At 38.0% G+C, this 25,658-nt stretch overlaps 2 protein-coding genes across 2 annotated transcripts; both read left to right on the top strand.

The window, feature by feature from the left end:
• The first annotated feature begins 10,193 nt into the window (after positions 1-10,193).
• On the top strand, positions 10,194-11,393 carry LOC115990455. Its single transcript, XM_031114290.1, has one exon. It carries the CDS (start codon positions 10,194-10,196, stop codon positions 11,391-11,393), a length of 1,200 nt encoding a protein of 399 aa, XP_030970150.1.
• A 9,413-nt stretch (positions 11,394-20,806) lies between these two features.
• On the top strand, positions 20,807-25,106 carry LOC115992943 (uncharacterized protein At2g29880-like). The gene is made up of 4 exons (XM_031117191.1): positions 20,807-20,819; positions 20,930-21,037; positions 23,605-23,916; positions 24,303-25,106. Exons 2-4 carry the CDS (start codon positions 20,930-20,932, stop codon positions 24,888-24,890), a joined length of 1,008 nt encoding a protein of 335 aa, XP_030973051.1. The 5' UTR covers positions 20,807-20,819; the 3' UTR covers positions 24,891-25,106.
• Positions 25,107-25,658: the final 552 nt, after the last annotated feature.

Here is a 25,658-nt window from a genome sequence, read left to right as displayed (position 1 = left end):
ATTGTATCTCACCAACAGACACCAACACCAACACTGGATATTCTCAAAAAAAAAAATTAAAAAAAAAAAACACCAACACCGAATAAAGGCATAAAGCCAAAAACAGGGTAAATATTACTCATAAAGAGAGACTGAGATGAAGACAGAGAGAGACTGAGACACAGAGAGAGAGAGACGAGAGACTGAGATGAAGAGAGAGAGACTGAGACTAAGATAAAATACCTTGAGATTGAGAGAGTAGGGAGGCTTGAGGCTGATGGGCAGTGCTGTCAGGCATAGTGGCGAGGCAAGGAAGACCGATCGGGAAGCACGTCGAGATGTAGCTTCCGTCCGTTTGAATGGGAGATCGAGTTTGAGGCCTGATCTGGCGAGAGATCTCCTTCGTTCGTTCCGTTGGTTGTTGTCGTCCGTGGCTGTTACGTGACTTGCGTCTGTGAAGTGTTTAAGGCCCGATCTGATTTTAGGTTTTTTTTCTTTTTTTTCTTTTCAAGAATCTGTGGGTTACTGGGTTGGCTACCATCTATTGGGCTTGCCATGGGCTTGCAGTCCGTTGTTTTTTTTTTTTTTGGAGAATCCATGGGCTTGCTGCTTGCTCTGCTACAATTTTTTTTTTTTCCAAATTTTAGTTCAAATATTTTTTTTTTGGGCTTTTTTTTTCTTTTTTGCTTGAAAGTAGAAAAAAAAAAAATATTTTTTATGGTGTTCCTAATTTTTTTTTTAAGGATAAACAAATAAAAAATTTAATTATAATATATATATATATATTTTTTTTTTTTCAATTCAGGGTGTTACTGGGAACACCCTGGGACCAACGTGGCGTCGCCACTGATCACTATGGCCAAAAGCCTCAACATTACCAAGCTTGTTATTAATGTTGATGCTACTAAAGTCATTTCCCTTTTCTCTAAACCAAGTTGTGATAATCGGCTAACCCAGCCTATCGTGGATGATTGCAGGAAGATGCTCCAAGCTTTTCAGGAATACCTCATGCAGCATTGCTTCAAGGAAACTAACAAAGTTGCTGATCTTCTTCCTAAACTTGGCCATGGCCAACCTAAACCTTTTATTTCCTATGTAATGCCTCCTTTTGTTGTCATGGAGGCTCTTTCTTTTGACTGTAATGTTGTTCCTTGTACCCGTTTAATTCGGGCTCCAACTGCTTATGATTAATATGATTAACCCCGTATTCTACCAACAACAAAAAAAAGGAGTCAAAATCATGAAATTGAAAATATTTTATCATTTTTAAGTTTATGTTAAGTCTAAGGTCAACTGGAAATTAATACTATTATAAATTATTAATAGGATCGGGCTCTATATAGTTTAAGGCTTTTATTAATATTTAAATATTAATAAAATAATATTTATTTAACTTTCAATATTATAAATTTTTTATATTTTTTTTTTGCTTAATACTACACGCTAGAACCAAAAGTGCATGCAACACTTAGTTCCACGGAGCAGTTTATAAACTCACACACCCTAACACACACACACCTGATGTGGGACATAAATTTTTTTAATTTAAAAATCAGTCATTTTTTCTTTTTTAAATTATAAAATTTTAATTAAGTGTTAGCATTTAGGTTTGGATCTCATTTATTTTTTCAATTTATAATAACTAATGCACTTAATCTTCTTGTGACACAATCATTCTTAAGTAAGATGATATGAATCTTAATTTTAAAATTTATTTCACTAAAAACCCGATTTTTTATGATTTAATTATAAATTGACATTGTGGGGACGCAGGCCCAAGTACATATTGGGCCTTGTCCGAGGAGGTACAGTGATCCGAGAACAGATCAACAATGAGGAGGGAGTAAGACTTTGAATCTCCCAAGCAAGCTATAACTGTAAAGGCTGGGAGAGATAGGCTGAGAAGGAGTATCTCCTCAGCTAAGTGAAGAAGTGGTCAGGAGGAGAGCTCTGTTATCTAGAGTAACGTTTCAGGAAATTCTGTTGATAAGGATATGTACTGTGAACGTATAGGATAAGATGAAGCTGAGAAATATCTAAGGAAAAGCTGCTATCACCGCATTAAATGCTCTGCAGCTAACTCTCTGACCGCATTTATGTGGAGAAGACCCCTGAACAGTGCTGTCTTGGCCACCCCAACTCACAGAGGACCTGTAAGGGTGTCCAATGGGACAAGCACTCAAGTAGTAGCTTGAACGACTAAATAGTGGAGAGCTAGGATCATTCAAAGGGAGGTATATAATGTATGAGACCCCTAATGAGGAGAAGTTCGGGAAATTTAGAAAAAAACACTGTAACAATCAAGAACTACACTTATAATCACATTTGAGAATCAAGATATAAGAGCTGATCTCCTCGGACTGAGTCGAGAACGATTTTCTTTAGTTTAAACTTGTCTGTTTTCATTTTCTTGTCATCAAACCTATTTTACTTGTTGTCTAATCCATTAAAGCCCAGTTTTTCCAACCCACTCTCTACAAATTCATTGTATTGGGTTTCTTGGGCCAAAGTCTATTCACCCTTTGGGGTAGGGACTCAAATCCAGCCCTTACAGACATGATTTCTAGGTTTCTTGTTAAGCATATCACAAGATATTCCACAAATTCAAAATTATAGTATTAGTTAAGCCAATGAAATACAAAAAGAATGTTCAATTATGCCATTGCTTAAAGTAAAGAACCAAAAAAAAATTAAATTAGAAAAAGAGAGGGTCAATTTGATTTTGTGCTAAAACTAAGGGAAGTTTATCATATTTTCCGTTAGAAATTTAGCTAGCTCGGATTTAAAAAGGGTAACCAAAAAAGAAAAAAGAAAAAAAAGAACTTCGTTAACCTACATGATACTTGCCTTAATTTTTTTGCCTCTCGAGAAAATTAGCTACCGGCAAAGTTCATATATATGCCGTAATTATTTTTACGAGAATATATACCATAATAGTAAGTATAGTAATTGTATAAGACTCAGAATATATGGCATGACATTTTGTTCTCTGAGTACAACTGGTCCAGTAAATGGAGTGCCTTGAGGATATTTTTTTAATAGATAATTTTAAAAAAGAAAAATTATTTTATTTTTATGAGAAATATAAAAAGTCATTAAAAGAATAATTATTTTTTTATTTTCATACAAATTTTTTTGGCTAAATTGCAAATTATACCCCTAAAGTTTGGAGTATTTTGATTTTGTACTTTGAAATTTCAAAACTTGGATTTCATCCCTAAAATTACATATCATTTTGATAGTTAGCCCGACCGTTAGTGCCATGTTGATGTGTCCGTTAAGTGACACATTAGTTTGCCACATGTGTAGTGTTAGTCCAATGAAATAGTGCCACATGTATTTATAATGCTACAACTTTAAATAAGTTAAAAAGTGGATTCCAATTAACTCAACTAGTAAAATCTCTAATGGTTGTATAAGAGATATGGGATTCAAATTCAATCCCCGCCTACACCAAAAACTTATTGATGTCTTGGTCTGATAATAAAGAGCTATCATTAGGAGCAGATGCCATAAGTTGAAACTCTCTCTCAAAAAAAAAAGTTAAAAAATATTATAAAAATTAAAAAAGATACTAAAATCTAATTATAATTTAATTTTTTTTAAAAAAATTAATTTAATTTAGATTTTTCTTCCACACTTTCATGACCATTTTCTTGCCACCCAAACAGATGCTCAAATCTAAGAAACCCATAAATTTTCTTTGGAAACAAATACATAAAAAATAAATAAATAAATAAACCCCAACCAATTTGGCTATAAATAAACCCAAAAATTTTCTTTGACCAATTATTAAACACAAAATTTAGATCACAAGAACAACACAAATTCACAACAAACCCAGCCAACCACATGAACCACCATTACAACCATCATGCCCAAACCCAAACTTCAAGCAAACCCAAACACCCAATTTCAATCATCCTCGATTGAAGAGAGAAAATGGGAGCTTAGGGTTTGGAACTTTAAGAGAAATGATTAGAGTGAGAGGCTGAGGTTAGGGTTTGGTTTGAATAGAGAGAAAAGGGAAGGATTTGTCTTAAGAAATTTGAGCACCGTGGGTTTAGAGAAAGGATGAGATCTGAGATGGTTGATGAAAACTCGCCACCAAGGGTTGATGGCGATGAGTAGTGAACAATGATGGGTGGGTTCAGTTGTGAGAATCGGCCATGGATAGATCAATTTAGAGAGAGAGAGAGAGAGAGAGAGAGAGAGAGAGAGAGAGAGAGAGAGAGATGGAAAAAAATCAAGAGTTATCCATGTTCCCTGTTTTTCATCCAAAAAAAAGTTTAAATTAAATTAATTTGTGACCAAAAAATTATTACTTTAATTAAATTTTAGTATTTATCTTAATTTTTAGAAGATTTTTTAAGTTATATAATTATGTGGCATAATAAATCCACTTGGCATTATTTCATTGACCAATAATACACGCATGGCAAGCTAACGTGTCACTTAAATGACATATTAGCACAGTATTAACTATCAAAATGATATGAAACTTTAAGGGGGTGAAATAAAAATTTTGAAACTTTGAAGTGTAAAATCAAAATACTTCAAATTTCAAAGGTGTAGTTTGCCATTTTCCTATGTATAAAATGAGTCTATTAGTATAGCGCTATAGTATAGGACTTTGGTTTATTCAATTCCCACTTTCTCCATTATTATACACTTAAAGGTATCTCATTGAATGTAGGGGTGTGCAAGGGAGCCGAGAAACCGCTACAACCTACAGGAGTCGAGAAACCACATCGCACCTGAAGCCGACCGCAAGAGCCGAGGCCGACAAGCGGAGACTAGTGGTCTTTCCGATGTTGGTGTGGTGATGCAATTGGAAATCAATTTCGACTACCGATATTTGTACCGAACCGATATGTAAATGCTCCAGTCCAGTTCTATAAGACGATTATGCTATGAATCTATGATTCCTATTTCCTAATATATGAATTAATGAAACGGAACGTTTCAGTTTAACAGAGCTATTTAAAAAATAAATAAAATAAAACAATAAAACGATGTTGTTTTACTTTAGGGTTACAGATTTTAACAAGCATATAAATTGTTCTTTTCACATAACCTACCTCAAAACTCTCTCTTTCTCTCTCGCCTCTCTGCTACTACAACACTATAGCTGTTGCTCAGTGCTCACCCCCTGCCAGTCTGCCGTAACACCACCGGTGAGTTTCATAGTCACAAACAATTAATCTGTTTCTTCTTCTTCTTCTCTCTCTCTCTCTCTCTCTCTCTCTCTCTCTCTCTCTCTCTCTAAGTCTACGAGTATTGACATCTTTTTTTTTTTTTTAGCAATTTGATTTTGAGGGAGACTGAGAGAGCTATCACTCTTCAATCATTCACTGAGAAAGATTTTGAGCTATAATCACTAATGATTCAAAATATTGCTTAGTATTTTCAATATTTTTTTTTTTCAGTATTTTTGTATTTTTATATTTATATTTTTTGACTTGGGGATTTTAAGCTACTTAGTGGAACTACTGTGGTACTGCCATACTACCTATTAGGCATTGGCTTTTGTTTATTTGTTGTAGTATATATTCATTGTAAAGCATTTCTTTGGTCAAAAAAATTATTTATTTATTTATTTTTACATGGAAGTCGATATTAATTTTATTTGCATTACATTCTGATTTTAGTTGTTTAGGTTCTGCCTCTCTATTGAGTTGATATATACTGAGATTGAGTAATGTATATTGTTAGTGTCTAATTGAGTAATGAGTAATTATGGTATAAGTATGAGTTGGAATATGCTTTCGTGTGTTGGCTGGATGTAGAAAAATATTATTTGGCATTTTTACTCTTTTTTTTTTTTTCTAATTTGACTTTTCTTTTGCTTCTATTCTTTGTGTGACTAGATTTTTGATGGCCTGCTAAATAAAAAAAAAAAAATAGTTTGTATTTACTTGAAATCTTGAACAAGTTGATATATTGATATTGGGATTGAAAGCCCAATTTTTTTATTATTAAAAAAAAAAATTCTTTTTTTTTTTTTAATATTTCAAACCGACTAAACCGACTACAAAAAACTACATTGCTATAGGTCGGAAAACAGACCCTAGGTGGTATGCATTGGTTCCAATTATGAAAAAACCGATCTCTATTGGTTCGGTAATAAATTTGGAAAAAAATAGCATCGACCGAACCGCGCACACTCCTAATTGAATGGATGTCTCACAAACTCACACTTACACTTGCCTTTTTCTTCTTCTTCTTTTTATCATTTTTTTTTTACGGTATTTGCTCTGCAGCAATTTCGTTGAACTTGATTAAATAATAATAATTATTATTATAATAAATATTAACACAATATTTTCATAACTGCTAATGTGTTAATTCCTTATATGTTATAACAAAATAATAAAATATCATACTGGAACCAACCACAACTAAAAATAAAGGTATTGTGAAAAAAATGTGCTATATTCTCAACATTTTTATAACAAATCTTAGGTGATAAATTGTTATTCTAATTTAAATTTACCGATGAAATTATTTTTTTGCTTACCAATAATAACCTATAACAACCTACTACTTATGATTTGTAATGAAAATATTGTGAACATAATAGCATTTCTCTTGTGAAAATGTTAGAATATCTTCTTGTTGTCACAATATTTTCACAACTGTTAAGGTGTCAATTCTTTACAAGTCAAAATAAAATATAACAAAGTTATAAAGGTATTATGAAAATATTGTGCCATTCTTTGTGTTTCTAGAATTTTTTTTATTAGTCAATTTTTGTTGAGCCAAAATTCACTGTTTCATATACAGTTTTCTTGGGTTGAATATTTGTATTTTTATTTGTATTTTTTTTTTCTTTATGCACCATTTTAAAAGTAAAACACACAGTTTTTAGTTTAGCCAATTTGTTGAGCTAAAATTCATATTTTTACGAACAGTGTTTTTGGACTGACTTTTTTTAACACATTGTTTAAAGTAAAAAACACATAGTTTTACCCCAAAAAAATGGAAAAAAGTTTTTCCCCCCTTTATGTTTGAGGTAGTTAAGTTTCATCCCCCAAACTTGCGTGTAGCTACAGTAGCTATAGTGTTTTGTTTTTTTTTCAATCATCGATTTGTGATTTTTTTACTTTTAAATCTTTATATGAGTTGGTATATATATTGTTATACTGACACAAAAAATTTCACAATATTTTCACAATTATTGAGGTGTCAATTTCTTATAAATCAAAATAAAAAAATATATATGAAATTGTAACCAACCACATCTAAAAATAAATGTTTTGTGAGAATGTTATAACATTTGTTGTGTGAATGTGTAAAAGCTACAGTACTTTTTAGTTTGCTCAATATGTATTGTTCATCACTTCATTGGCTTTTTTTTTAATATTTTTTTATTTGTTTTTTTAGTCATCAATTTGTGCTTTTTTTAAAAAAATATTTATATGAGTTGGCATATATATTGTTATACTGACATAACAAATTTCATAATATTTTCACAGTTATTGAGATGTCAAATTTCTTATGGGTCGAAATAAAATAATAAAATATGAAACTATGACCAATCACAACTGAAAATAAATGTTTTGTGAAAATGTTGTGACACTTGTTATTATCACAATATTTTCACAATTGTTGAGATCTTAGTTTCTTATTGATCAAATAAAAAAATGTTGAGTCCACAACATTTTCATATTAACTTCACTACAAATCATAGGTAAACTACTATTGATGGATAAAAAAGTGATATCAGTTGCGGGTCCATTTTAAAATCACTAACAACTTGCCATCTAAAATTTGTTTTAAAAATATTATGGAGATAGCATTTCTATAAAATAAATAATAATATATTAGACCGAAACTTACCGCAGCTGAAAATAAAGGTATTGTGAAAATATTGTGACATTTTGTTGTGTTCCTAAACTTTTTTTTTGGTTTAGTCAAATTTGGTGAGCAAAAATTCATTAATTCACGCTCAATTATCTTCTGTTGGTATTTTGTTTGTTGTTTCTTTTAATGCATAGTTTAAAGTTGTTGTCCTAATTAAAAACTAATAACAATTTACTACCTAGAATTTGTTATGAATATATTGTGGATGTAGTATTACTCTAAAATAAAATTATAAAAGATCATACTAGGGCCCACCATAGCTAAAATAAAGGTATTGAGAAAATATCATGACATTTATTGTGTTCCTAACTCTTTTTTTTTTTTTTTTTTTTTTGGTTTAGTCAATTTGCTGAGCCAAAATTTATAGTTTTACGGACAGTTTTCTTGGGCTGACTTTTTTTTTTTTTTTTTAATAACACATTGGTTAAAGTAAAAAACACATAGTTTTACTAACAAAAAAGAATTATGGAAAAAAATATTTTCCCCTTTTATGTTTGAGGTAGTTTCATCCCCCCAACTTTAAAGTTGAATAATTTCCTCTTTTATATTTTGTAGACAAGTATATGGTCCCTGACTACTCCCTATTGTTACTCTCTTAATTAAATCTTAACAAAATCTTATGATTCCTAGAATATTTCATTGTGCAATATCTAAAATGCCTCATGAAATTTTAATGTCCCAAAAATTTTCTTCGTGTATTTTGAGTTTTATGTGTTGGTCATACTTAGAAAGTAAAAATGGTGATGTATGGTATTCTATTTATTACCTAGAGAACACTAATTTATTAGTGGTTTAAATCTTCTAGATTTATAATTTTATCTAATTGAAACTTCAATGACATATGTTTTTTATTATTTTGTTCTTTTCTTTTCTTTTTTCTTTCTTAAATAGGTGTTCATTAAAAATTAAGTAAGCTAAGCATCGTAGTTAGGCTCATAAAATAAAATTATGAAGAAGGAAGTATGAATAACAAAATATTCTTTGCAAGTGGTTGTAAGTATTTAATTTGATAAAAAGTTTCAATTGTAGTATATGTTATCATTTATTGCGAAAATTTAAATATTATGACAATATTTTATCAAATCTTAGTTGTTTATTGTTGAAAGATGATGACTGTAGGGGCGAGGGCCCAAGATCATACAATGGGCCTTGGGCCCCGTATGGGAAATTCGACGACGTCCGAGGAGAAGGCATGGGTACCAAAAGGGCTCCCGACCCAGTTCTTGTGGACCTAAAGACGTTTAGAAGACGGTCCGAGGAGAAATGCCTCCTCGGATGTAACAAATATGGCTCAAGCATGCACTCTGCCTACTAGAAGGACCACTCCCAACGAGCATTAGTAACAAGGATGAGTTCCCTAGGCTCGTATGAAGGAGGGAAGCATTAGGTGTCCAAGGAGAGGCTGCAGCTGCCACATTAAATGCATGGCAACTACTTTTCTGGCCGCATTAATGTGGAAAGGACTTGTGAACAGTGTTTCCTTGGCTACCACAACTCACAAAAAGATGGGGAGGATGTCTGATAGGACAGGCACTCAAGTGAAGGTCCAGACGATCAACATATGTAAGGCCCTGATGACTTCAAGAAGGCTATATAAGAAAGGGGAGTCCCCATGAAGAAAGGAACGGAGAAAAAAGGAACTTAGAACAGAAGAATGGTGCAAGAACCATAGCTTATGAGCAGGGACCAGTATACATCCTCCACGTCTCCTCGGACTGAATATCTAACGGACGTGAAGGGGATTTTCTTACTTTCAATTGTTGCATGGCCCAATTTTAGCTAGAATACACTTCGTTAAGGTCTAGTTCTGTAGCCCACTCTTTATAAATTCAATGTTTCGAGCTCCTTGGGCCAGAACCCCATACCTGTTGGGCCTGGGCCCTGAATTGTGACCCTATAATTGGCGCCGTCTGTGGGAAGAACTTGTGCCTCAGCAAGTGAGACCGCTTGAGATGGAAGGGTCAGGTCTGCGCCAAATGGGAAAAGCAGACTCCCAACGGCAGGACAACTTTTTGAACCTCGAATGGGAAAGAGATCAAGACAAGTGACGAGAGGGTAGCGTAAATAACTCCCACACGAGCAGAAGTCGCTCAAAAGAGAAAGGTCACGCATCCCAAAAGCGGGACGATAATAGGGCTTTACAGCGAGAAATCGACGATTTGAAGAAGAAGTTGCGCCGAGCGCAGCGAAGGCATCCTTTCCCCAATCTAGACACCAGCGATGAGGAGGACAATGAGTACAGGCGAAGATCGAAAACCCCACCAAGTGAAACCTTCTCTTATGAGGAAGAGCAACCTCACAAACACGGCCACAAAAGTCCGTCTTACAAGGGCCTAGCAAACGATGCCATGAGTAAGGCCCTGGACCGCATCTCTCAGTCACCCTTCACGCGTAGGATAGAGGGGGTTGAGCTTCCTCGGTGGTTCCACCAGCCCACTTTTGCCATATATAATGGTCAAACAGACCCCGTAGAGCACGTAAGCCAGTTTAACCAGAGGATGGCCGTCCATTCCAGGGACGAGGCATTGATGTGCAAAGTATTTCCGTCTAATTTGGGACCCATGGCGATGAGATGGTTTGACAGCCTCAAGCCAAACTCCATAAATTCTTTTAAGCAGCTAACACAGGCTTTCAGTTCTCGCTTCATAACGAGCAGCAGGGTTCCTCAACCCTTAGATTCCCTCCTATCCTTGTCTATGCGAGAAGGAGAGATCTTGAAGGCCTACTCGAACAGGTACTGGGAGATGTATAACAAGATAAAGGGAAATTACGATGACGTCACCATCAGTACATTTAAGAGAGGCCTGCCGACAGAGCACGGTTTAAGAAAGTCTCTGACTGGGAAACCGGTCACCAGCGTGCGCCAACTTATGGACCGAATTGACAAGTACAAGAGAGTCAAAGAGGACCAACAGATAGGAAAGGGCAAAGCGAAGGTTGTCCCTCAGGAGAGGAGGGACTTCAGGTCGGACCGCTTTAACAACAGTAACTGGCCGAGAAGGGATTACACGGAGCAGTCTAGATCCACCGGGGCACAGGCAGTCCATACTGTGTTCCAAGAACCATTACTTAAGATCCTAGAGAAAGTTAAGAGTGAACCATTCTTTCAATGGCCAAGTAGGATGGCAGGCGACCCTGCGAAATGTAACCAGAACCTATATTGCGAATATCTCCAAGAATCGGGCCACACCACCAATGACTGCAGAAATCTGAGAAACCACTTGGACCGGCTCGTCCGAGAGGGAAAGTTGAGACACCTCTTACATCATCCTATTGGACGGCAGGAGCAGACGAGCATCGAGGCAAGGCAAAGCACATTGAGACCGCCCATTGGCACGATAAATGTCATTCTCGCCACTCTAGAAAGAACCGGCTCCCATTCTTCTAGAGTGATGTCGGTGGCCCGACTCCTCGTTGAAGCTGACGACCGGGAGTCTAAGAGGGCTAAAGGGATGGCCACACCCATGCTCGGATTCTCGGATGAGGATAAAATTGGAACCATCCAGCCCAACGACAATGCTCTAGTCATCACACTCAGGATTGGGTGATATGACGTGAAGAGGGTGCTAGTCGATCAGGGCAGTGTCGTGGAAGTAATGTACCCCGATTTGTACAAGGGGCTAAAGCTAAGACCAGAAGACCTGACAGCATATGACTCCCCTTTGGTGAGTTTCGAAGGGAAAACTGTCACTCCGAAAGGCCAGATTAGACTACCTATACAGACAGGCTCGGACATAGTGGAGGTGGACTTCATAGTGGAGGTGGACTTCATAGTGGTGGACACATACTCATCCTACACCGCCATTGTAGCTAGACCGTGGCTTCATGTCCTAGGAGTTGTATCATCAACCTTACACCAAAAGGTGAAGTACCCGTCGGAGGGTCGGGTCAAAGAAGTGATAGGGGACCAAGCGGTGGCCTGGCAATGTATGGTGTCCACCATCTCGCGACGATCGAGTACTGAAACCTCTACCACTGCCGAGGATGGCTTATAGCAATTAACAACCCCAGCCCTGGCCCCGGGTGGTGGGGGACCCGCCGAGAAGGCAAGTTGTGAGGATTTGGAAAAAGTTCTTGTGGGCTCAGACCCGGAAAGATTTTTTCAGGTTAGCTCAGAACTGCCGCCCTAAGAGAAGGAAAAGCTGATCAACTTTCTTAGAAAAAATATGGACGTGTTTGCATGGGATGCCTACGAGGCTCCGAGGGTCGATCTGAATTTCATTTGCCACCATCTTAATGTTAGTCCAGTCGTGACACCTAAGAAACAACCTCATCGGCGACCATCGAAAAAGCACGCGGATGCGGTGAGGGAGGAGGTGATGAAATTAAAGAAAGCAGGAGCTATCAAAGAAGTTTTTTACCCCGAGTGGCTGGCCAATACAGTTGTGGTGAAGAAGAAGAGTGGGAAGTGGTGAGTCTGCGTGGACTTCACAGACCTGAACAAGGCCTGCCCGAAGGATCCTTTCCTTATGCCTCAAATAGACCGATTGGTGGATTCGACCGTGGGACACCCTCGAATGAGCTTTTTAGATGCCTTTCAAGGCTACCATTAAATACCCCTGACTGCCGACGACCAAGAAAAAACGGCTTTTGTCACCCCCGTTGGAAACTACCACTATAAGGTGATGCCCTTTGGCTTGAAGAACGCCGGGTCGACCTACCAGAGGATGATGATTAGGATGTTTGAACTACAGATGGGCAAGAGCATCAAAGTCTATATAGACGACATGGTGGTGAAGAGTAAGTTAGTGTCTAATCACTTAAAGGACCTCGGCGATGTCTTTGAAATTCTGAGAAAGTACAGATTGCGCCTGAACGCGTCCAAATGTTCGTTCAGAGTGGGATTAGGGAAATTCTTAGGTTATATGGTGACGCATAGAGGTATTGAAGTCAGCCTCGACCAGATTAGAGCTATCCATAGCATGCAGCCTCCTCGGAACCCCAAGGAGGTCCAAAAGCTCACAGGCATGATCGCTGCCTTAAACCGTTTTATCTCTCAGTCGGCGGATAGATGTAGACCTTTCTTTCTCTTATTAAACAAGTGGAGAGGGTTCGAGTGGACAGAAGAATGCGCCCTGGCCTTCCAACAGCTGAAAGAGTATCTGTCTCAGCCGCCAATCATGTCCAGCCCCGAAGCCGACGAGGTTTTATTCGCCTATATTGCCGTGGCCCCTCATGCAGTCAGCCTGGTGCTGATCTGGATGGACAACGGCATACAGCGGCCTGTCTACTACGTGAGCAAGTCATTGCATGAAGCAGAAATCCGTTACCTCCCCCTAGAAAAGGCCATTTTGGCGATCATGCAAGCCACGAGAAAGCTCCCCCACTATTTCCAGGTGCACACCATTGTTGTATTGACTCAACTCCTGCTTAGGTCAATACTCAGAAGTGCCGATTACACAGGAAGAATAGCTAAGTGGGGGACCATTCTTGGTGCCTTTGACATTAGATACATGCCTCGTAGCGCTGTGAAGGGCCAAGTCCTCGCAGACCTAGTAGCTGAGTTTGCTGAACCCTCACCAGAAGAGGGGGGAGAGGTACCGATCGCAGACGAGAAATTGGTCGGCACAGTCTCTCAGTAAAGTCCTGCCTATTGGAAAGCATATGTGGACGGCATGACAAATCAAAGGAGCTTTGGGGTGGGGCTCGTCCTGATTTCCCCCAAGGGGATTAAAATCGAAAAATCGTTGAGACTGGGCTTCTTGGCCACGAATAACGAGGCAGAATATGAGGCCTTATTGGAAGGAATGTCTATGATCGAGAAACTAGGCAGGAAATCTATAAACATGTTCTCGGACTCAAGACTTGTCATAGGATAAGTAAATGGGGAATTGGAGGCAAGGGATGAAAGAATGCAAGAGTACCTAGTCCAAGTTAAGCGCTTGTAGGCACGTTTCAACTATTTCAGCCCAATGCATGTATCCAGGAGCGGAAACGCCCACGCTGATTCCTTTTCCACGCTAGCCACCTCCTCGGCGCAATTCCAACCTCGAGTTATACTCGTGGAAGATCTATACAGACCCTCGGTGGTAAAGACCGAGTTGGTGCATGTTTACAGCATCAGGACAGGGCCTAGCTGGATGGATCCTCTAGTACTGTTTTTAAAGGACGACGTCTTACCCAAAGAGAAGGGTAAGGTCTACAAGATTAGAAGAAAGGCTTCTCGATTCTGGCTGTTCGAGGACTTGAAACTGTATAAGCGCTCATTTTCAGGACCGTACTTGCTATGCGTACACCTAGATGCCATTAAGCTTATCCTAGAGGAATTGCACGAAGGAATTTGTGGGAGTCATACAGGGGGTAGATCCTTATCCCAAAGGGCCATAACGCAAGGTTATTAGTGGCCGAGCATGCAGAAAGAGGCGCACGAATACGTGAAGAAGTGCGATCAATGCCAGAGGTTCGCTCCAAATATACATCAACTAGGCAAGACCCTCAACCCGCTGTCCAGCCCTTGGCTATTCGCGCAGTGGGGCCTAGATATCCTAGGACCATTTCCTAAAGTAGTGAGGAACAAAAGGTTCCTTCTCGTCGACACGGATTATTTCACAAAATTGATCGAAACTGAGCCGCTGGCAAACGTTAGAGACATGGATGCTAAAAAATTTATTTGGAAGAGCATCATCACGAGGTTCAGAGTCCCTCACACCCTAATCTCGGACAACGGTCTCCAGTTTGATAGTAAAGCTTTCAAAAGATATTGCAGCGAGTTGGGAATTGTGAATAGATACTCCACACCGTCTTATCCACAGGGGAATGGGTAGGCCGAAGCCGTCAACAAAGTCATAGTAAATGGGCTGAAGAAGAGGTTAGATGACGCGAAAGGAAAATGGGTAGAAGAATTGCCCAATGTCCTGTGGACGTACTGCACCAGGCCACGTAGATCCACAGGGGAGACCCTCTTTTCAATGACCTATGGAGTTGAGGTCGTCATTCCTCTAGAGACAAATTTCCCGACACTAAAGACCAGCACATTCTGTCCCAATGTTAACAACGGGCTGCTGGAAAAAAGCTTAGACCTCATCGAGAAAAGAAGGGAGAGAGCAATGGTCCAACTCGCCTACTACCAACATAAACTCAAGCAAAGTTATGATGCCAAGGTTAAGTCAAGACCCCTAGCACTCGGGGATCTGGTATTAAGGAAAGTTTTGGGCACTGCAAGAAATCCCGCCTGGGGAAAGCTCGGACCAAATTGGGAAGGCCCATATCGTATCACCTCGGTGGCCGGCATAGGGGCCTACTTTTTAGAAGATTTGGATGAATATGTAGTGCCACGTCCTTGGAATGTAAATAACCTGAAAAGGTACTATTATTAATGAAAGTTCGTATTCTTGGTGCCACCCACTGTGCATTTTTATCTAAGTGTTAAACAGAACCCAAGTCCTGCGTGGCTCCTTAGACCACAGGTTAAGGGGAAATTAACCACTACGCAGTTTTTATCTAAGTGTTAAACAGAACCCAGGTCCTGCGTGGCTCCTCGGACCACAGGCTAGGGGGAAATTAACCACTACGCGGTTTTATCTAAGTGTTAAACAGAACCGAGGTCCTGCATGGCTCCTCGGACCATAGGCTAGGGGAAAATTAACCATTACGCGGTTTTTATCTAAGTGTTAAACAGAACCTAGGTCCTGCGTGGCTCCTCGAGCTATAGGCTAGGGGGAAATTAACCACTACGCGGTTTTTATCTAAGTGTTAAATAGAACCCAGGTCCTTCGTGGCTCCTCGGACCATAGGCTAGGGGGAAATTAACCACTACGTGGTTTTTATCTAAGTGTTAAATATAACCTAGGTCCTGCGTGGCTCCTTAGACCACAGGCTAGGGGGAAATTAACAACTACGCGATTTTTATTTAAGTGTTAAACAGAACCTAGGTCCTTCGTGGCTCCTCGAACCACAGGTTAGGGGGAAATTAACCATTACGGGGTTTTTATCTAAGTGTTAAACAGAATCCAAGTCCTATATGGCTCCTCGGACCACAGGCTAGGGGGAAATTAACCATTACGCGGTTTTATCTAAGTGTTAAATAGAACTCAGGTCCTGCGTGGCTCCTCGGACCATGGGCTAGGGGGAAATTAACCACTACACGGTTTTATCTAAGTGTTAAACAGAATCCAGGTCCTGCGTGGCCCCTCGGACCACAGGCTAGGGGGAAATTAACCACTACGCGGTTTTATCTAAGTGCTAAATTGAACCCAAGTCCAGCATGACACCTCGGACCACAGGCCTTGTCGACACCTTGCCCTCCTCGGCGAATTAGAATTGGTCAATTTCAACCTCGAGGGATGAACGCGAAGAGTCAATTCCCTCCCCGAGAACGGCTACCTCTTGGTGATTGCGTTGAACTGGAAGCTGGACTGGTGGTAGGTCTCTCCGAGCAAGGAAGCCCGGTTTAGAGACATCAATACGGGCTAATTAGGGACTCCTAGCCCTTATTGCTTAGCCCACGTCTACAAAAGCGTGAGAAAGGGGCTCGTAATCCAAAATAAGGTGAGTGGCACGCAGTTGCCCGTCCTCGCTCATAAAGATCTCGGACCTCAGAAGATAGTTGAGGGCTTGGACGTTGACCAAACTTATCCTCGGAGTTGTTTGTTCCTTGTCTGCAAAATACCCAAAGGGAAGGTTATGTCAGTCCGAGAAGGCAAATAGTCAAAACCAAAAGCGAAATAAATGAAACAAAAGCTCAAAACTAAGATTCCCACCGAGGGATCTGACCCTATAGTGCCCCACCTGGTATCCCCGCCCTAACTGGGCAGCGAAGACCGTCGTGCCATGCTCCGGAGACAATCAAATGGTCATCCTTCAAGCCTTTGTTGGACTTGGGAAGGCAGGATATCAGTCTCACCTCGTCGGACCTGGATTTCAGGTAATACAACCCATTGAGACAATGGCACTTGTACAAGTGAACTACATCGTGCCATGAGAGGCCGAGGTTCATCTGCTCGTTCAGAGCGTTTATGCACCCTAGGATCCGGAACATGTTAGCGGTGCACTGGTGGGGGGCCAGCATATGACCACGCAAATAATCCCTAGTTATCCTCCTCATGGGGATCGTCATTCCTCTTTCTATGAAAGCTATCATTGGAATGGTGACCTGCCCCGTCTCTCTCTTGGTCAAGATCTGGTCCGAGGAGCAATATTCCAGACCTACTCCCGGCGGGATACGGTATTTGGCCCTGAAACCTTCCATACCAGCCGGTGAATCTACCAGTTTCTGAAACTTACCCATCCTACTAACCCTAGATGATGCGAAGAAGGTTTACTAAGGGAAGGAAGCCGAAAAGAGCAACAGAGATGAAAAGTTAAGAAATACGAGGAAATGAACACTTATGGGAGCGTAGATCCTAAACCTCTCGAGCTTTCAAAGAACTCGCCGGAAATCCTCACAGAAGTGGCTACGGACTTTTGAGTGTCTTGCAAAAGGAAATACTAGAATGCTCTGAGACGTTTGAGTGCTTTTTCTAAAAAGAGGAAGTGATTCCCCTCAGAAGCTTTATATAGCAAGGAGAAACTGAACGGGATTTCTCCCGCCCAAACAATTGGGGAAATATCAACCGTTGATTAAGTGCCCCACCGTTGGATGCGGGGGACACAAAGCCGCCTGGCGCAATTAATAGTGCCTTGTGGGCTACGAAACGCCAGTAGCAGTAATGAGGCACATGAGGCTATACTTCCACATGCGTGATTCAAGAAATTATAATAAGTTATTCCATAAGTATCAAAATCCCACCTTTTCTCCTCGGATAAGAGGGAAAAACTGAAATTTTGAGGGGCTATTGTAGGAGCGAAGGCCCAAGATCATACAATGGGCCTTGGACCCCGTATGGGAAATTCGACGACGTCTGAGGAGAAGGCATGGGTACCAAAAGGGCACCCGACCCAATTCTTGTGGGCCTAAAGACGTTTAGAAGACGGTCCGAGGAGAAATGCCTCCTCGGACGTAACAAATATGGCTCAAGCATGCACTCTGCGTTCTAGAAGGACCACCCCAAACGAGCATTAGTGACAAGGATGAGTTCCCTGGGCCCATATGAAGGAGGGAAGCATTAGGTGTCCAAGGAGAGGCTGCAGCTGCCACATTAAATGCATGGCAGCTACTTTTTTGGCCGCATTAATGTGGAGAGGACTTGTGAACAGTGTTGCCTTGGCTACCACAACTCACAGAAAGATGGGGGGGATGTCTGATGGGACAGGCACTCAAGTGAAGGTCTAGATGATCAACATGTGTAAAGTTCCGATAACTTTAAGAAGGCTATATAAGAAAGGGGAGCCCCCATGAAGAAGGGAACAGATAAAAAAGGAACTTAGAACAGAAGAACAGTGCAAGAACCATAGCCTATGAGCAGGGACCGGTATACATCCTTTACGTCTCCTTGGACTGAATCTCTAACGGACGTGAAGGGTATTTTCTTACTTTCAATTGTTGCATGGCCCAATTTTAGCTAGAATACACTTCGTTAAGGCCTAGTTTTGTAACCCTCTCTATAAATTCATTGTTTCGGGCTCCTTGGGCCAGAATCCCATACCTGTTGGGCCTGGGCCCTGAATTGTGACCCTACAATGACATTTATTATTATTCTTATTAGAATTTTTTTGTGAGTAGATATATCCTGTCTTCAGTAAATAGGTTCTACAAAATGAAAAAGTATTTCATATAAAATGATATCACGTCATTCGAATCAAAATCCAATAAATGAGAGACATGTGTACAAAAATAACTACCCATTAACACGACTTTCAATTGTTAGTAAATTAGATATTTTTTGTTGACATGTCTCACACTTATTAGATTTTGATACCGTTGACATGGTATAATTTGATACCAAATACATTCTTCTAAAAAATTATCATACTAAATAGATAGCCATATGTTAAATGACTATTTTAAATTTAAATACATGGTTTGAAACTACTTAAAAAAAAATTATATCTTAATTTTTTTTCACTCAAGGGGCAGCACGTGCCTTGCACATGCAACCCTTAATATTATCCAAAAAAATTTAAAATATTCCTTAAACTATGACATGTTTGTGGACAGTTTGGTTAGGGTGTTTGAACAACAGTTTTTAGTATTTAAACACCAAAAACTGTGAGCCCAAAAAAAAAAACAATGCGTTTGGTAAGAATGTTTTTTAATGGAGTGTTTGAGTTACTTTACTCATTTTAAGGTGTTTAAACACTAAATTTAGAAAACTCATGTTACCAATTTTTAGTTTTTAAATAATGTTTCTCAATGACACTTTCGTAAATATTTTGAAAACTATGGGGCCCACTTGATTAGACAACACGTAACTGACTTTTTTCTCCTCAAAAAATATTAAATTGTACTGTGCTTGTTATCTTTTTAAAAACAAAACACATAATTATGTTTTTTCACACACTAAAATGTGTTATTTGAAATATGATACCAAACACATTTTTTACTTTATAAATAGGGTAAAATACAAAACTGACCCTCTAAGTTTTTTCAGATTTTATTTCAGTTCTCTAACTTTGTTTTTGTTCATTTTAATCCTCTAACTTTTAAGTTTATTCAATTAAGGTTTTTCCATTAACTTTTATTATATGTTTTTTTTTATCAACTTTTGTTATATGTTGTGGTTAATTTTTCAATTTTATAAATTTTTCTTCAAAATTTTTAAATTAAAAAAATTCAATTAATAATTGAAAAATATTTTCCAAATTGTTTTTTAAAAAATTTTTAACAAAAGTTAATGAAAAAATTTTAATTAAATAAATCTAAAATTTAGAGAACTGAAATAAATGAGTAAAGTTAAAAAATTAAAATGAAATCTGAAAAAAAAAAATTAAAGGGATCAATTTTAGAGGTAATGTGCAAAACAGCAATGCAAAATAATTGTATATAGTTAGTTAGGCAACATTTGAAACAATAAAGGAAACTAGCATCTCGAGTTTTAGAAACTCGAGATCCATATTACAAAAAAGCCACATGGATCTCGAGTCTTTAAGACTCGAGTTTTATGCGAAAAAAATTTCACTTATAGTGGCGTTTTTAAACCTTTCAGTGACGTTTTAAAACCCTATAGTGACGTTTTCCTGGAAATTTTTTTTTCATAAGTACAGATTTATGGAGTCCTATAGTGGCGTTTTTAAACCCTATAATGACGTTTTATAGATATATAGCGGCGTTTTTAATCAATTTATGAAAATCGAGTCTTTAAAACTCGATTTTCAGCTTAATTTTTTTCCACTTTAAACTAATCCACTTACAAATCGAGATTTAAAAACTCGATTTTTATCTTGAAACTCGAGTTTTAGACACTCGAGATGTTAGTTTTCAATATTGTTTTAAAACGTGACAATTAACTAAATTTTTTAATATTTATTGTTATTTAGAAAAAAAATTCATCAATTTTACCTTTTAACGTAAACACGTATAGAGCCCGTTTGGTTTGCCAACTCAAAACATAGTGTTCAGTGTTTAAACACTGAACACTAGTGTTCAAAAAAAAGAACAATATGTTTGGTGATAGTGTTTAAAATAGGGTTGTTTGAAAATAGTTGCTCAAAAATAGTTGTTTGAAACATATTTTTTTCAAACATGCTTGGGCCACATTTTGAACAATGAAATTGCGTTTCCATGGCACAACGGTAAATAAATTGAAATTCAATTTCCACTGCAGCCGGACCCCACTGATCAAAAAAACACGTTCTCCTGTCATCTCTACCCTCATCTCTTCAGTCTTCACGCCATCATCAGTCTTCACGCCCAAATATTCATCTCATCTCTCCTCTCCTCTCTACTCTCTCCGAACTCCATTACTCCTCTCACCCACCTCCATTACTGCTCTGACCCATCAAAATTCCATCTCAGCCCTCACGGATCTGGCGCCTTTACTCCTAACATAGCTTCATCAACGCGTCAAACTCCCAATTTTCGAAGAAACCCCTATTTTGCTAAGGACGCTCTGTTGCTAAGGAAAAGGCAACTCACATAGTCTGAAGGGGTCGGTCAGGTAAGGTTTTTAATTTTGTTAATTAATTGTTTCAGCTTTCTTTCACATCCCAGCACATCATTTCACATTAATTCATGTTAGGGATTGTTTTAATCTCATATATTGTTCAGATGGACGCCTCACTCCCTTCCTCATCCACCTCTCGAGTTCATTACAGAGCCCCTGCTTCGTCCTCTGCTTCGTCCTCTGCTTCCTCTTCTGACCGTGCTCCCTTACTGGTACGTCTTTGTAATCATGATTATAAGTTCTGTTTTAATCTTCTAAGCACCCAAACCCTCCTGCTAAGACCGTTGATACGCAGTCTGTTTTAGATTTGGGTTTTCATTTTTTCTTGGTGACTTTTGTTTAATTATATGTTGCTGACTATTGAATGCATGTAGTTTTGATGTTTGTTGAAAGGTTTCTTAGAGGATAAATGGGTTGTTTTGGGGTCTGGGTTTATCTATTTGTTATGGGTTCTTCAGTTCTTGTGTTGGATTTTTGTTTCTGAGTTTGTATGGATATTGGGTTCATGATATGCACCTTCTGTTAGATGGGATTTTGTCGTGTATTGGGTTTTTGGGGGCATGCCTTCACTAATTCTGACTTGGCTGAGAAGATGTTTGTTGACAGGTTTGTTACAGGATCAATGGGTTGTTTTTGGGTCTGGGTTTAGAGTTGTTGTGTTGGATTTTTGTTTCTGAGTTTGTATGGATATTAGGTTCATGCTCTGTTATATGTTAGATGGGATCTTTTAGTGTATTGGGTTTTTGGGGGCATGCTTTCACTAATTCAATGGGTGAATGATGTACTTCAGACAACAGTCACATGACCCATCACAATTTCAGATCACTCACCACTTTTATTTTTCAAGCATCTTGCACTACATTTTTACATAGGGTTAGTTTAGCAACCACATTGCTTAAAATGATTCCCCTACATTAACTTAATACTGTGTCCATAAAAATGATAGTTACAAAGGCTGCACTCAAAGAATGAAACAATAATGTCATAGAGAATTATAAGGATAACTCAGCGACTGTATGGGCAAATAATCAAAAACTCAATCTGACCATGGGCTAAATAAATGAGTGTGCCCTTGGCATAGATGTGTGTCACTCCCAAGTCCAAACTAATGAATAGTATCATGTTAGAATTAAAAACAGGAATCTGATCTTCTAAAACTTTACAGAAATTAGTGAAGTAACCTTAATATATAAATTTAAATCGAAATAGAGTTTCGAATCATTAAACAAGCATCTTGCTTATCATATAACCTATAGGGCAGTAGTATACTTACATTAATAAGAATCAAGATTTATTGGATACAGATTTTGAGCAAATGTACAACAAAACTATATACGAAACAGATTTTTTTGGAGTTGAAATTATATTCTGAGATGTTTGTGAAAGAGTTTTATAAGGTCAAGATAAAGATATTTAACAAAGACAAACAAATAGCCTAAGTTTTGTTTCCTAGTGGGAGGAGTGTGAGAATTGGAAGAAAACTGTGAAAGATCCTTCCAACACCACGTTTTGTTCTCTTCTCAAACCCTGTGACCATACAATTGGTATGATCTTCTCATATTAAGACAAAGGGACAAGGAGAGGAGAAAAAAGCCAAAAGTAGATAGCACATTTATCTCTACTTGTGGAGTCTTAGGTGGAAGGCTAGGAAACACAGTTTCATTCTAATTTACTGTTTTTTATCTGTATATTATGAAAATGATTTATTTTGGCATTTCTTTTCTTTTTCTTTTTTGCACAATTGCACATGTAATGTACGTGTGTAAATAAAACCACAAATAGCCAGGTCAATAATGAATTTATTGTTGATATATCATATATCCAAGTTATAAGAATTTATAATCTTGAAAACCTTAGAAATCAATGTACTTTTTTCCTGAATAAAAGAAATTAATAAAATAAAATAAAAAATAATCAAGGAAAAAGGAAGAAGATATTTACAACAAAGTAGCCCAAAGGGGCCAGCCCATCTCATCAACACTGGATGAATGAGCACTGAAGCTGGGATTGATGAGATGGGTGAGCCTTGGAAGAACATGAAGTACGTTAAGCTGCCAAGGCAGCCACATCCTTTCACATCGTTTAGTGAAAATTTAATTCTTCAAAAATGTTAAGATTTTAATTATAATTAATTAATTAATTAATTAAATTCATGACCTCTCTCCCTTTGGAATATGAATATTTGGAACTTGTCCAACAGGGAGAGAGTCAGTATATTACCCCATTTTTCCGTGTAATGACATTGTGGCCTACAACTATGAGTGTGGTTACACATATAATCGTTATAGCTAAGCTCAGCTCTTGGACTAGATAATATTTACAAGTTATAACCAAGACAGTTTTTGTTTCTCAAGTTAAAAAGTTTTCTTTTTATTTATGTTTGCATTAACACTTTTTTTTTCTTTCTTTAATAATGAAAATTATTTCACTAAATACTGTTATTTGAAATTTATTTGAAGAAAAATCAGGTTTTTTAGATCTTGTCTCTTGAAGAGACAATATATTTTACCTTGAAGCTACAATAGCTACTCTGTTCTGGTTACACATATAGTCAACTATAATAATAATATGCTATTATGCCTTCATAAATATACAATGCCACTACAAGTTGACCTAAAACTTATGTGTATGAATGTGTATCTTTGTATTTTTCCTTTATATGGGGTGAATTTTCTCTTATATGCCTGCTGCTTAAGTCTAGTAGTAAGTTAAAGAATTTAATTCCATATCATAGAAGACCGTTTTACGAGTCTATGTAAGTATACGAACATGTATTTAGATGGATGATTCCGACGATAAGAAGTGGCCTGAAGCAGTCGAGAGATATTTTATTGACATCTTGTTAGAAGAGGATGCTAAAGGGAATATGCCCCAAGGCCAGTTCAAGACTGGAACTTGGACAGCAGTTGTCAATGAGTTTAACAAGCGTGCGTCTAAGAGTTACACTAAGGCACAACTTACCCAAAAATATCAACGGCTGAAACAGAGACACCGCACTTTCTCCCAGCTCATCGCACGTACCGGAATGGGATGGGACCCCATTTCAAATACAGTGACGGCCAGTGACGAAGCTTGGGCTGCTGCATTTGCGGTAAGTCCTTAAATCTGACTTCAATATCAAAAATATCAAACATATTAGGTTTATTGGCTTATGAGTGTATTAATAATAGTGGCTTTACATAGTTGTTTTGTAGCATTTTCCCATGATGATACTTTTAGGAATGGAATAAAATCTGACTTATATATGGGGTTTACTGTGGGTGTAATGGGGTTTAATGTGACTTATAAATTTTGACTTATATATTTGACTTATATTATTTTCTACTCAATGTCTACAATTTACTAAAAAACCTTTTTGGCTATCATCAATTTGGAATAAAAGAGTGCTGTTATACAGTTATTATAAATTAGCCATCGACTTTGTATTGGGTTTTACAAATATAAAACATCTAACCCAATATATATGGTTGGTAATAGGTCAATCATAAATTCAAGGACTTCAGGAAAAAGGGGATGAGACACTATGAGCTGTTGGGCACTCTTTTCAATTCAAACACAGCCACGGGTTTCCTGCAAATGTCATCTGCCCAACCAGCTCCCAATAGTGATGAAGAGAGAGAACTTGATGCAGCCTTTCTATCTGAGGGGGTACATGTCAATGTCAGCACCGACGGTTTCGATGACGTGGAGGAGCTGCCCACACCGAGTGAAGCCCAAAGCCGAAGGCAAGCTGAAAAACGGCCAGCTGAAGCATCTCATTCAAGTGGAAAAAGGAAGAAAGGGCACTCCCTTGAAGCCATGACTGAGGCAATATGGGGTTTTACTGACATGAGGACCCGTCGGGGGAAAAAGTCCATCGACACAGGAGACTCTGCTGTGGGGGCTGCCAGTGAGTCAGTTACAGCAGCTATAACTCTTCTGAACCAGCACACCGATGTCGATCATGTCACGTATTGCAAGGTCGTGCAAGAACTTCATCATGCCAAGAGTAGAGCCGCTTTTTTTGCCATGACGGCTGATAGAAGAAGGGCCTGGATTGACTTTATTGGGGGTGGATTGCAGTAGTGGTGGTTGTGGTTGACAGTGTAGGAAGTTAACTAATGATGTGCCTAAGTGTAGACAGCCTAGAAAGTTATTTAGTAGTCTTAGTTTGGTTTAATGTGAATACGCAAAGTTTGTATTATGTTTATACTATGAACAATGTTTGCTTTATGCCTTCCTTTGTTATGTTAACCTCCTTGGGACATGTATGGTATTTGGACTAAGAAATATGATTTGTGGTTGTCGTGCCTCCTATGAATTTCTATCTTTGGTGACATATATATATATATATATATATTTGATACATAAGCTGCTGCATTCCATTTTGGGAATTTCTTTTTTGTGTCACATATTTGCTTCAAACGTTGTTAGCTATTTTAACAATGTGGTATGTTATTGAGCATACAAGTGACATTGGTTGGAATGAGTATTTGGCTTATCCTTTCTCTCTTGTTAGTTATTTGTAGTGTTGGTGGAATTAGTTTGAAAGCAGCACTTGAATTTACTGCAAATTTTGTATACAACTTTGGCTAATAACTGTATTGTACTTTTTATGAAATCTGCAGGTATGAGAGAGCCACGTCTGTTATCATTGATCCAAGTCTATCTAGCTTTCAGGTATTCCTTTTTATAAATCGTTGTGTCATTCTTTGTTAATTACGATTTGAGTTTGCTGGAAGTATCAGTTTCTTCGTTCAAAAATTTTAGATTAAGTCTCCCTTTTTCTGCTCTATGTAAGCTTGATTCATTATGTTTCTTGCTGCTGGTTTTTTGTTTGTGTTGCAAAAATAT

This window comes from Quercus lobata, chromosome 5 (assembly GCF_001633185.2).
Source record: "Quercus lobata isolate SW786 chromosome 5, ValleyOak3.0 Primary Assembly, whole genome shotgun sequence".
NCBI lineage: Eukaryota > Viridiplantae > Streptophyta > Magnoliopsida > Fagales > Fagaceae > Quercus > Quercus lobata.
Note: the sequence above shows the minus strand (reverse complement) of the source record. Positions and strands in the feature narration are given on the sequence as shown.